Below are 12,112 nucleotides of genomic sequence, written 5' to 3'. Positions count from 1 at the left end.
CCCTTCCTGCCTGCCCTCCCTCCCTGCCCTTCCTCCCTGCTCTTCCTGCCACGTGAGGACACAGGGTCGGTCCCAGGGCTGAAGCAACACAGGGGCACCATGGCGCCCTCTGTGAAGCAGAGAGCAGCCTGGCCAGAGGCCAGTCCCCCCAGAGCCTTTGCCTGGCGGCCCGGCCCCCAGGGCTGGGAGCAGCTTCTCTTCCTGGCCAGTCACCCAGTCTGGGGTAACTGCACAGGACACGGATGGCCTAAGGCTGTTACTTCTGAAGTCCGGAGGGACGTGCATCTTCAGGGGACACGATCCTACCCACTCTAGTTCTCCCACCTGTGAACTGGGTGCCACGGTGGTGGCTGAGGGCACTGTCTGGGTGGAGGTGGGCGGACGTGGTGCAGCTCTCTGAGGTGCTCTACCATGGGCGCCATGTTCGTACCCCCTTCCTTCCCAGTGCGACTTCCTGGGAGTGTCCCCTCACCCCCAAGCCAGCTGGATCCTGCAGAGAGGAGACTGCTGCTCGTCCTCTGCCAGCCCACGGCCCATCACGCAGGCAGGTGCCTGTGTGTGAGTATCTATTTGCTTATGTTTTGGTGACCAGTCCCCCAGGCTGGCCAAGCATCCTCCTGCCTCAGTCTCTGGAGCAACGGGGACAACAGGTAGGACATATATCATTGTCACTTTCTTACCCAATTGAACATACCTGGTTTTTGAAGGTAAAATTGGTGAAACTTATTCCTCCGTTTTCGGAGGAATAAATAGTAGTCTGTGATACCTGTTCTCCACGCGAATATGCAAAAATGGAATTATTTATCTCCTGGGAAAACAACACACAGAAAACAACCCCTCAGAAGAAGACAGCAGGGACAGCTGCCCCCGCCTGTGCTTGTGCCACCCTCATTTTAGAGATTGGGTCTCGCTGACCCCAGGCTGGAGGGCAGTGGCCCTTCACGACATGTCTGTCTGGCCGCTGACCAGCACTCGGTCGTGTTTGGGGCTGGAAAAGGAACCAGGGCCGCGCAGGCTGGGCCTGTGCTCAGGACTCTGCTGCCCGGTGGCAGCCCCAGCAGCCCGGAGGCCTGGCCTGTTTTGTTTCCCTCCTGGGCCGGTTGGTCCCTCCTCGGACACCTGGTGGACTGACGAGGCCCAGGTCCCATGGCCGACCACTGCCGTCACTCCATGGGAACCCAGGGTAACTCTGCCTTGTTCAGGTGGACCTGTCCCCTTCCTCCTAGACCCCGGGGCCACATATTCAGTCCTTAAAGACTGTGACCTCTGTGACCTCTATTGTGGGGTGGAAGGCAAACCTTACCAGCCCTGACAGACACCCAGCCTTGTTTGGGCTTTGACTGTCCAATTTTCACCCAGTCCTGTTTGGTCACTCCACAGCAGCCCGTTCCCTTGTGGGAAGACACATTCTCACAAAAGTGGGGGCTGCGCTTTCCTCCTCCCTCATATTCGCTTCCATCCAGACTCACCTGCCGCGCCCCTGATCCTCACCCTCACCTTAGGACCACCCCCTAGTCCATCTGCCAGGGCCTCCCATCACCCTGCCCAAGGTGGACCCTACTGTCTGGGATGTTTCAAGCCCTTCTGTCACCTCACACTGTAGGGGTTCTGTGTTTGGGATGCGGTCCCTGATGACTCCACGGCTGTGACATGCTGGTGCCTGGGGAAGCTTCTGTGCAAAGGCACAGGATGCCCGGTTGCTATGGCAACGCCCTCCGTGCTGGAGTCTCCTCAGCTTCCACCTTAACCTTAGGCACACAGCCCTGGGAACAGAGGAACTTGCTTGATCGATAACCACAAGGCTTCCCCAGGCTCCGGTGCTCCTAGAGCTGCCCGCCTAGCAGTGACTTCACACAGTGACCTCCCTGAGACTGCGCAAAGCTCCTGGCCCTGCGTACGGTAACTGTGACGCGTAACTCGGCATAAGCAGCCTTCCTGGTACTCTGAGCAATAAAGTGGTTGCGGTACTAATGACTAGCATAGATAAAGGTGGCCGCCTGGACAGAGAGCCCCGCTGCCACCTCTCCTGCCTCTGCACCTTGTCCCTGTGTCCTCTTTCTCTGAGATTCTTTACATCACACCATGAACCCGTTCACATCGTCTCCAAAGCCCTCCATTTTCTGCCCAGTCACAATCCCCGCTCTCCCCCTTGCTGCCCCCCCCCCTTCTGCAGGGCAGCCTCCTCAGCTCCCTTCTTGTCCCAGGTGTGTGTGTGACCAGGCCTGCGCCACCCTGGCCTCGGGCCCAGGGCAGTTAGCACACACCCTCCTCCATTCACCTGGGGCTCCTTCTTCATCCTCACTCTGGCCTCCTTTGGGTAGGTGACTTCGCCCTCCCCTCCCTCCTCCTTGAAGCCAGACTTAAAGACAGGTAGGTAGTGAGCATCAGCAGGGTCTAACCGGAGTAGGACAAAGAAAATCCAGGAAACCAGAACCACACCTGGGAATTCGAAATGTTAGTGTCCCCAAGGCCCCAAGCCATCCTAGAGAACTGTTCATGAAGCAGCTCCCAGCAACAGGACAGTGCTCATCAAACCCCCAGCCATCCTGCCCAGACTACTCCTCCGCCCCATCGGTCCACCTGTCTCCCACTTGGGCCTCCCCGCCAGAACCCCATCACTGCAGGATAGAGGGAACCCGACAGGAACCTGGGGGGACTAAAGAAGACCCAAGACATCCCCTTCCAGGGGAAGCAAGGACTCGTCACCGGTAAACAGCGGCGACACCCTCCCACGTCTACGCCTCTCCTCTCCGCCTCCCCATCTTCATAACTTTGCGAGTGCTCAGGAAAGTGGAAGGAGATCCCTCACAAGCAGCCTCTCTCCTTTCTCCACGCTGAGCCTTCCCCGGCTCCTCCTGCCCCCCCCGCCCAGCTCCTACTTCCACTAATGGCCGGATTCCTCCAGAGACCCTCCTTCTAGACAAACAAGGAACCCAGAACTCTCCTGCATTGTAAAGCCCTGGGCAGCATCTCCCTGGCCACGGCCACGCGGAAGCTAACATGAGACACAAAGCACAGGGCCAGCAGGCTTGATCAGGGGCCCGGGGGGGGGGTGTCAATTTAACTTTTCCCTTGGTAACAACACAGAAGGAGGACTTCAAAACTTTCTCTCTGGGGCAGGGGCGGGGGGCTGGGGCTCAGTGGTGGAGCCCTCGCCTAGCGCATGTGAGGCCCTGGGTTCGATCCTCAGCACCACATAAAAATAAATAAAATAAAGGTGATGTGTCCAACTGCAACTAAGTGAACAACAAAACTTTCTCTGTCTCTCCACCTCCCTGACCTCCCACGCCCGTTTCACCTTCAGGGGGCTAAAAAGCAGGGATTTGCTCTCGGACCCATGATGTGGGATCAACCTTTGCCCCGTGACTTATCTATCTAAGGGGTGGCCCCTTGCCTGAGAACACTGGCCACAGCCTCTCTACTCATTAATGAGTCAAAGAAACCCACCTTTGGGGCCCCACTCACCATCCTGGCTCCCCATCCCACCAGGGCTACCTTCCTTACCCCCGTCAACCTTTGTCTCCACAGGTTCCCCTGGCGGATGAGCCACTCCTACTGGCCACACGTGCTCGCCTTTAAACCCCGCTGCTCCCCTGCCCTCAGGACTCTCCCCCTGTCCTCCTCTCACCCTTTCCTGCACTAAACTCTGCAGGAGCTCCTTCCACACCCCCCCACAGGAAGGCCCCTGCTCCAGGGAACATGCCCGTGGCCCACACATGGCTCCTTCCCTCGGGGGTCTGCCAGGCAGGGTCTGCTGCAGTCTCTCGAACATCGGCTGTGGAAGCCGCTCCCCTCCCCAACAACACGTCCAGTCGGCGGGCCGAGCTTGGCGCCTCCTCAGAGCCTTCCCTGGGGCAGAGGGGGCCTCCCCCACATCCACACTGACTCCAAATATGCTGCCCACATTCTTCTCTCCCACTCTGCTCTCGGGAAGGAGCGGGATTCCTTGCCACCAAGGGACTTCATTACTCATGTCCCCTTTATCTCCGAGCTCCTTCAGGTCCCAAGGCTTCCCTCTCCCACTGGAACTGGAGGATGGCAGCTAAGAACCGCCCTCTCCAGGGGCACTTCCTTTCCTGACCCCGTCCTTGTCATAGCCTTCTGCTAAGCTGGCCCCTGCCTCCTTAGATTGATTCAAGACCAGACTCAGAGGATCTCTAACCAATCAGTCCTGGGAACCGGCTTCCGTCACAGGACTTGCAACCGCTCACCAACTGGGCGTCCAAAATAGGGGCTGCTGCTCTTCAGGACAATAACCCCTGCCCACGGCCTTCCTCTCCTCGGTCTTAACACCCTCATTCAAGCATGGTCCAAAAGTACTAAACGGAAAATTCCAGAAATGGGTGACTCATAAATTGTAAATAACAAGCTTTTCTGCACAGCGTGACGCAGTCTCCGTCCCCACGCTCCCCTGGCCCGGGGAGAAGCATCCCCTAGTTCAGCTGTGGGGGGAGGCCCAGCCATGGCTGAGTCAGGCCCCGGCCAAGGCCTCGGGGGCTGTGCGGTCTGTGGTGTGGCCAGGGCCGGGACCACCAGCTGCGTGGAGGGACCCACCCGAGTCCTGAACGTCAGCCTGTGAGCCCGGCCCCTGCAGCCTGGTGGCAGTGCCTCCTCTGTTTGGCTCCATGGAAAAGGGCCTAAAGGAAAGACTGGGGGGCGCTGAGCAGAACTGGTCGGGGCGGAAGCGAAGCTGGGGCTGGCCGATGGCCGTGGTCACCTCTGAACAAAGCATGTGTGCTCCCCTAACTGGCCTTGCACCTTCTCCCACCTGCTGGACGCGAATCGGAGCCCCCACCCTACCTGGGTGCCTCCGTGCTGTGTGTGCCACCTGCCCCTTGGCCATGCACTGAATGCCACAGCTTCCCAGAGCACAGCCCCGACCTCGTGGAACAAGGCCCCAAGCATGGGAGTGGCCATGTGGGCCACTGGACCCACCACAGAGGGGTCCAAAGTGCCTCCTTTAAGGAAAAGGAAAAACACAGTGGGCCCTGCTGGGAAGGAGAGCCCCGCACCCTGGCAGGACTCTGGTCACACGAGGTGACCATCACTGTTCTGTTATTCCTTATCATTGCTGATCTCTACCTAAATCACAAGTTGGACTTTACCATGGGTCTCAACGTATATGAAAAATAGTCGGGGCTGGAGATGTGGCTCAAGCGGTAGCGCGCTCGCCTGGCATGCGTGCGGCCCGGGTTTGATCCTCAGCACCACATACAAACAAAGATGTTGTGTCCGCCGAGAACTAAAAAATAAATATTAAAAATTCTCTCTCTCTCTCTGTTTAAAAAAAAAAAAAAAGAAAAAGAAAAATAGTTCACATAGACACCTGTGTACTTGGTGTGCACCTGTGTGCACACGCACACACACACACAAGTGTGGCCTCTTGCTGTCCTCAGTGCCCAGCACCCTGGTCTCGAGACACGTGCCTTGCAGAGAGAACAAGGCTGTCTCCATGGCAGTGGAGGTCACGGGGTAAAACGGCCTAGAACTGGGAATGTGCGTGGCTTCCATATCCATGTCCTGTTTGCTACCGTTTCACGACTGTGTGAGACGTGACCACTGGGGAACTGGCGGAAGGGCACCTGGGACTCTGTTCTTTTAGCAAATCCCTACAGTGTCTACAATTATTCCAAAATGGTGCGTTTGTTAAAACAAGATAGACAGGCCCACAGGGTGGCAGCTCTTTGATCTGAAGTCTCTCCAGGGCCCCTGCCAGCTCTCAGGCCCTCTTCCCAGCTCCATGGAGGTGACGTCCCCCGAGCCCCGCATGGGGCCCATTCATGATGACTTGTGTTCGGGACAGAGTGAAGAAGGGAAAATCGTAAACCGTGCTTACCGTGCAAAAGGTGTTTCCAACAAAACAACAATTGTCACCAGAGATGTGTGAAACGGGATGCTGGATACCTGAAAAGAACCGGTGAACCTTACATACCGTTGTACACACAATCAGAGAACGTTCCAGAGTGGAGTGTGTCGACCTCGACACTAGGGACGTGGGGCAGTCACCCTCAGCTGCAGGCCCTCTCTAGGCACCACAGGAGGCTCAACAGGTCCTCGTCTACCCTCAGTGCCGTAGCCTCTTCCCCCGGCTTTGGAAATGGAAAGTGTCTCTGAACACTGCAGGATTCCAGTGAGACCTGCTGGCTTGGGGGGGACTTCCAGGGCTGCAGAATCCCAGGTGGGGCTCCCTTCTCTTCTCAAGGCTTCCTTTCATTCTATTTAAAAGCAGAGGCTTCTCCTCCAGAACCACACAGTCCCTGACCGTTAGGGAAACGCGGATCAAAGCCACGAGGAGGTGGTCCGCACCCCACGGGGGTGGCTGATCAAAGCAGCAGAGGCCCAAGTGTGCTGAGGATGTGGGGAAGGGGCGATGGTGCACTGCGTGGGGCTGCAACGCTCGCAGTTCCCAGAAACCGACAGTCACTCGAGGATGCCGTTCCGCCCCTGGGGACACACCCAGAATCACTGACAGCAGGGACTGGGGAGGCCTGGCACCTGTGTTCCCAGCAGCAGGCTGTGCCAGAGTTGGAAAGGACCCCATTGTCTGCCCACCGGGGGCATGGCACCCACGTGGGAGTAGGCACGGTCACCACGTGGATGACCTCAAAGGCTTTAGGTCAGTAAAGACGCCGGAGTAGGAGGACACAGAGGGCAGGACCGCACCTGCGTCAGGTCCCGGAGTCGACATGATCATGGAGACAGGACAGAATGTGGGAACCTGGCGGGGAGCTGCCCTGAAGGCTCCCCCGGCCACCTCCTTGCCGCCTGCTCTGGGGTTCCCTGCTCTCCTCTTCAGGACGCTCACCGGGCCCCTAACGAGCAGTATGTGGGACTGAGCATCCCCATCAGGGAGTCACTCTTGGCCCTCCTGGGTCCTTCTGGGTCCTTTCCCCAAACCCACTCCGTTGCCGAGTCCTGGGGGTGTCTTCTGATTCAATCAGGCCGAGCAGGTTTTTGTGGCTGGGGCAGAAACACTGGGTTCCCACCCTCTGGGACGAGGCTTCGGGCCAATTTTCACTTGGGTCCTTCCCCACCCCCTCCCTTCCTTCTTTTCCTCTTTCCAGTACTGGGGCCGGAACCCAGGGCCTCACACACCCAGGCAAGTGCTCCTCCACTGAGCCACACCTGGGGATGCACACCTGCATCCCACCACCCGGAGGCCTCGGCAAGAGGACTTCAAGTTCCAAACCAGCCCCAGCAACTCAGCAAGACCCTGACTCAAGTGCGGTTCCCCAGACCGTTTTATTTGGGGCGCGCACCCTTGGGTTCAATTCCCAGCACCTGGGGGTCGGGGGGAGGAGACAAGGTGACATCCAGGGGCTGACTCCCAAGTAGGGGGGCCATGTATGTTTCTGAAATTGATCCTCTCTTCTCCGATGTTGGCTAAACTCCAACCAAGTTCAAAAACACAAAACCCACGTACCTGTCGCTATCTGCCAGACATCCTCCTTGTAGGCATAAGTATAGACTTTCCCATTCACTACCAACAGCAGGAACGCGTTGGCAAAATGTGCTGATGTCACTTCTGGCACGCCCACCTAGAAAGAAGGATGTGGGGGCAGTCACTGCGCTGTGTGGGACGCGGATCTGCTAAACTGTCCCCGACCCCCCGTCTGTCCTCGTCTCTGTCTCCAGGACACAGCTAGATGTCTGCGGGACAGGCCAGCAGCATGAGTGACGAGGGCTGATCTCGGGCCAGGAGCACAGGGGCCAGCGGCAGAACTTCCTGAGACAGTGACTGTGAGGGTGCTTCTGCTTTGGCTGAGGACCATTTAGGGAGGACTTGAAATGACCTCAGGAAATGAGGATACCATCCAATCTCAGGGGCACACAGTGGAAGGAAGACCCTGGGCCACTACTGTGTTTCCTTTCTCTCAAAGAAAAGCCCACTTTGGTAGTAGGAAGAGAACAGGACCAACCCGGTTTTAGCTTAGAAATTGCTCTTGGCCTCAAAGAGCACATTGCCAAAGAAACCTGAAACTAAGGAAAGCAGGCCACTCTGATGCTTCTGAACTCTGTCTTCCCCTGAATATTGCGTATCTCAAAGATCCTTCAAACCATCTGGTAAAGTAACTACCGTCATGGATGTAGGGATGGCGAGTGGAAGGAGACTACTCTCAAAGTTGTCTCTCGTGAGAAAAACGTGTTTTCTGAAATAAACCATAAAAGAGTCAAATTAGGACGATTTCACACAAGAAAATTTAAAAAGACCATGAAGTTACTCCAAAAATGTTCTGTTCAAGGGAAATTCCTGTTTAGCCAGGAACCATCCAGGTAACATCCATTACTGATTTTGCAGGAGCACCTCTTTACAGCTCCGGTATTTGGTTTTGTTGTTTTGTTTTTGGTTTTTGGTTTTGCTACTGGGGATTGAACCCAATGGCGCTTAACCACTGAGCCACATCCCCAGCCTTTTTTATATTTCATTTAGAGACAGGGTCTCACTAAGTTGCTGAGGCTGGCCTGGAACTTTCGATCTTCCTGCCTCAGCCTCCGTAGCAGCTGGAATTGTAGGTGTGTGCCACTACGCCCCAACAGGGATGCAATTTTTTAAGAAAATCTTTTCAGTGGTCGGTGGAATCCACAGATGCAGGAAGTGGACGCTCTGCTGTGACTGTTTTAGTTACTTGCTGCTCTCTGCTCCCCTTTCTCCAAGCCTAGACCTAAGCGTGGACTCCCTGCAGCCAGCTAGGAGCAATGAGGGCAAAACCATCTCTGCTCATGTTTGTGGGATGAGTAAGTTTAATGTAAAGGAAGGAGACAGTGAATAAAATGGCCACTTACCCTAGATACAGTGCTATGTTTTTATCACAAGCATGTTTAATCAACCTGGTCCCAGACTGAAAATACAGCACATCCTAGAGAGAATCATACAGTCAATGAGATCAATGCTGATAACCAGGTAATACAACAACAACCCAATGTCAACATTACAAATGTAAAGGGTGAAATATCCATTAGTTAGGTGGCTTGTGTCAATGTCATTTCCTCTTTTTTATTTAATGGCATCTCATTATGTCCCCCAAGCTGGCCTTGAACTCCTGGGCTGAAGTGATTCTCCTGCCTCAGCCTTCCAAGTTACCTGCGACGACAGGTGTATGCCACCATGCCCAGCTTCATTTTCCTCTTTTGGTTTTAGAGTGTGGCCATGTCAGGTGTTACCACTGAGGAAAGCTGGGGAGGGGTCCCTAGAGCCTCTCTGGACTATTTTTGCAGTTTGATGTCAATCTATAATCACAATGAAATAAAAGGTGGGATTCGTATCACACCTCATTCCTGTAGGTGTTGTCTACTGACGGATAGTAGCTGGGTACCGTGGCCCACGCCTGTTGTCCCAGCTACTTTGGGAGGATGGGGCGGGAGGATCATTTGAGCCCAGGAGTTCAAGGCCAGGCTGAGCACCATGGCAAGAGCCATTCTCCAGGGGCTGAGGCTGTAGCTCAGTGGTAAAGTGCTTGTCTCACATGTGTGAGGCACTGGGTTTGATCCTCAGCACCACTAAAATTAGTGTGTTCATCTACAACTAAATAAATATTTTTTTTTAAAAAAGAGCCCTTCTCTAAACAAACAGAACACCCAGATGATTACTTGGAAGAGAGGCCTAAGGATGGAGAATCTTATGCCAGAATGTGAGAATCCAGAGACTTGATGATTTAGAAAGACTACCTTTGAAATTGCACAGCGTCAACAGGAAGCTTCCTTGGAGGGGAATTTGCTTTTTAGGCATCTTAAGCACGTGTTGGGTAATGTGGTGCTACCCGCCATGCTGCGCCACGGCCACGTAGAGCACCTCCACGTGACTGCATTTCAAAATCTATCAGATGTGATAGCAGACCTAGCTGTGGGTGGAGGGTCAGGTGACCTGAGTCCTAACCCCACTCCTACTCTTGGTAGGTTCCTTGATCAAAGCTCTCAACTAGATTTTAGGGAAATGGGAGTGATTATTCCCTACTGCTATGGAAAATTAATTAAGGATTAAATAAAGCAATCTCCTTAGAGACCTGATGTACTGCTGCCCCTCAGGAGATATGAGGAAATGTTCCTCCCCCACCAGCCATTAGATAAAAACTCAAGGCAGAACGTAGGGGGGAGCCACGTACCCCTTGGACTTGCTGAATGACGTTAAACACTTTTCCTGTCCTCACCGTGCGAATCCTGGAGGTAACAGATACATTTGCAGTCAATATTCAGACTATGTTAGTTACTGCCCTTGATTTTTTGAGGGTTGTGGGTGACCTGAAACTGTGGGCCCTCGGCTCTGTGAAGCAGATTTATGTACAGGCCTACACAGAGATGGAGCCTATCAGTTCCCAAAAGCTCATTCACAGAGCCCAGATGAGGAAGATAAAACTCCTGCTCCAAGCCGTTAGCTTTCTTGCTTCTTTCCTTACGCGATGGTGGGAATGGTGGCATAGTTTGTAGCAGAGATTCAGTCTTGAACCTTGAGTGAGCGCCCGCATGACTGGGAACCTTTGACCCAGTAAGTTTGGGGAATTGTGTTTCTACCCAATTCTAACCAATTCCTAGGTGCTGCGCTGCTTGGCCGGGGACCAGCAGCATGGGGGAAATGGGAGAAGTAGACATAACTGATCCTTATACGCCTTGAGATAAGTCCTCCTAAGAAGCCTTACAGGAAAACCTTACTCCCCACTTAGCTATATGTCTTTCAGCAACTGGGTCTGTTTTCACATCTATTAAATGAGATGAAGGAATCACTAATTTGTGAAGCTTGTCATAAAGACCCAAAGGGTCCCTGTGCCTTAGGCACACGCTGACTATCTCACAGTAAGCAGGTCCCTGCTGTGTGACAGCTCACTCCTGTGCCCGAGGGTGCCAACTGAGCTTTGGCATCTGCGTGGCCCGTGGCCCTTGCACACTATCCACCCGTCTACTGGAGTCTAGAAGTGTACTGGGTAAGGAGTGAATGAAATGGGCAGCCCAGAGCCCACAGGCTCACGGTGCGAATTGGTCAAAAAATTAAATAACAGCAATTAGTGACAAGAAATACAAGAATCAGGGGACAGAAAGTAACAGTGGAGAAGGGCTTAAAAGGGGGAATGAAGAACTGGTCATGGAGAAATCTGGAAGCCAAACATGCCAGGCAGAGGGAACAGAAAGCCCTAAGCCTGGACCGAGGACGCGGACGTCTTGGCTGCAGTCCTGTGACCCAGGGGTCAGGCCAGGAGCTCTCGGAACCCCAGGAACCTCTCGGGTGATTGTGAAGTCTGGGAGAGGACATACTACTACCGGTCCCCAGTGAGCGGAGACCAGGGACGTGGTCCAGCTAAACGTGGAAGGAGGCACAGGACAGCTCCAGGAGGAAACTCATCCGGCCGACTGTGCAAGGGGACTGCAGGCTGCGCGAGGGACGTGCGTTGTCCCGGGTTTCGGCGGAGAACCAAGGCAGGGGAATGCCCACAAAGAGCCGCTCAGGGGTTGGTCAACGGACAGGAGGACAAAGCCTAGGGTGGAGGCGGCTGAGGAGTCCCGGGGTAAAACTGGCGGACGCGGAGATGGGCTGGGAAGGTGGGAGAAAGGGCAGTACCAAGCCTGACTCCTACAGAGTCGGCGGCCTCAAGGACGTAGATGGACGGCGCCCTCCCCACCGCTAGCAGCACCCAGTCCCCGGAGGGCAGCCCCACCGGCACAGCTGACTAGCTCCGACCGGCGCCCAGAGCCGCGCGGTCGCCGCCACCACCAGCATCAACACCAGCATCTCGCTGGACACTGCTACCACCGCCCTACAACCGCCTCGGGCACTAGCTCCACAGGCAGGGCGTGCGTAGACGGGCCTGGGCGCTCCCGTGCCTGGGCATGCGCACATGGCAGCACCCTGCGCGGCCTGGATTCTGAGCATGCGCGACTGGATCCCGTCAGTGTGGGCATGCGCGTCCTGTCTCCTGGGAAGCTCGAATGCAACTTCACGGCCCAGAGCTTGGACATGCGCATGTCACCCGCTCCCCTAAGCGCGTGCACAGGGAGCCCATAAGTTCTCAAAGGCTTGCAGCATCAGTTCTTTCCCGGTGACTTTCCCGGTGACCCGAAAGCTCTACAGCGCGTGAGGTGGGAGGCCGAGGGAGTTACCCCGCCCACCGCAAGCCCCTCCTAGAGG

At 55.2% G+C, this 12,112-nt stretch overlaps 1 protein-coding gene across 6 annotated transcripts in view; it reads right to left on the bottom strand.

Moving 5' to 3' along the window:
• The window catches only part of Catsperd (cation channel sperm associated auxiliary subunit delta), a 40,122-nt gene extending 28,045 nt beyond the window's left edge, over positions 1–12,077 (bottom strand). For 2 of the 6 annotated variants that reach the window (XM_048812529.1, XM_048812532.1), the window contains exons 1-7: positions 11,643–12,072; positions 10,101–10,155; positions 8,785–8,858; positions 8,078–8,150; positions 7,424–7,538; positions 5,837–5,904; positions 695–808 (exon numbers count right to left, since the gene is read on the bottom strand). In XM_048812529.1, the coding sequence (XP_048668486.1) occupies positions 695–808; positions 5,837–5,904; positions 7,424–7,538; positions 8,078–8,150; positions 8,785–8,858; positions 10,101–10,155; positions 11,643–11,857 (714 nt within the window). In that variant the 5' untranslated portion in view covers positions 11,858–12,072. Of the gene's footprint in view, positions 1–694; positions 809–5,836; positions 5,905–7,423; positions 7,539–8,077; positions 8,151–8,784; positions 8,859–10,100; positions 10,156–11,545 lie in introns of all 6 variants that reach the window. The other 4 variants (XM_048812537.1, XM_048812545.1, XM_048812534.1 and 1 more) reach the window with 4 other exon arrangements.
• Positions 12,078–12,112: the final 35 nt, after the last annotated feature.

The sequence above is a fragment of the Marmota marmota genome, unplaced genomic scaffold (genome assembly GCF_001458135.2).
Source record: "Marmota marmota marmota unplaced genomic scaffold, marMar, whole genome shotgun sequence".
NCBI classification, from domain to species: Eukaryota; Metazoa; Chordata; class Mammalia; order Rodentia; family Sciuridae; genus Marmota; species Marmota marmota.
The sequence above is the reverse complement of the archived record's forward strand: the minus strand, read 5'-3'. Positions and strand labels throughout refer to the sequence as shown.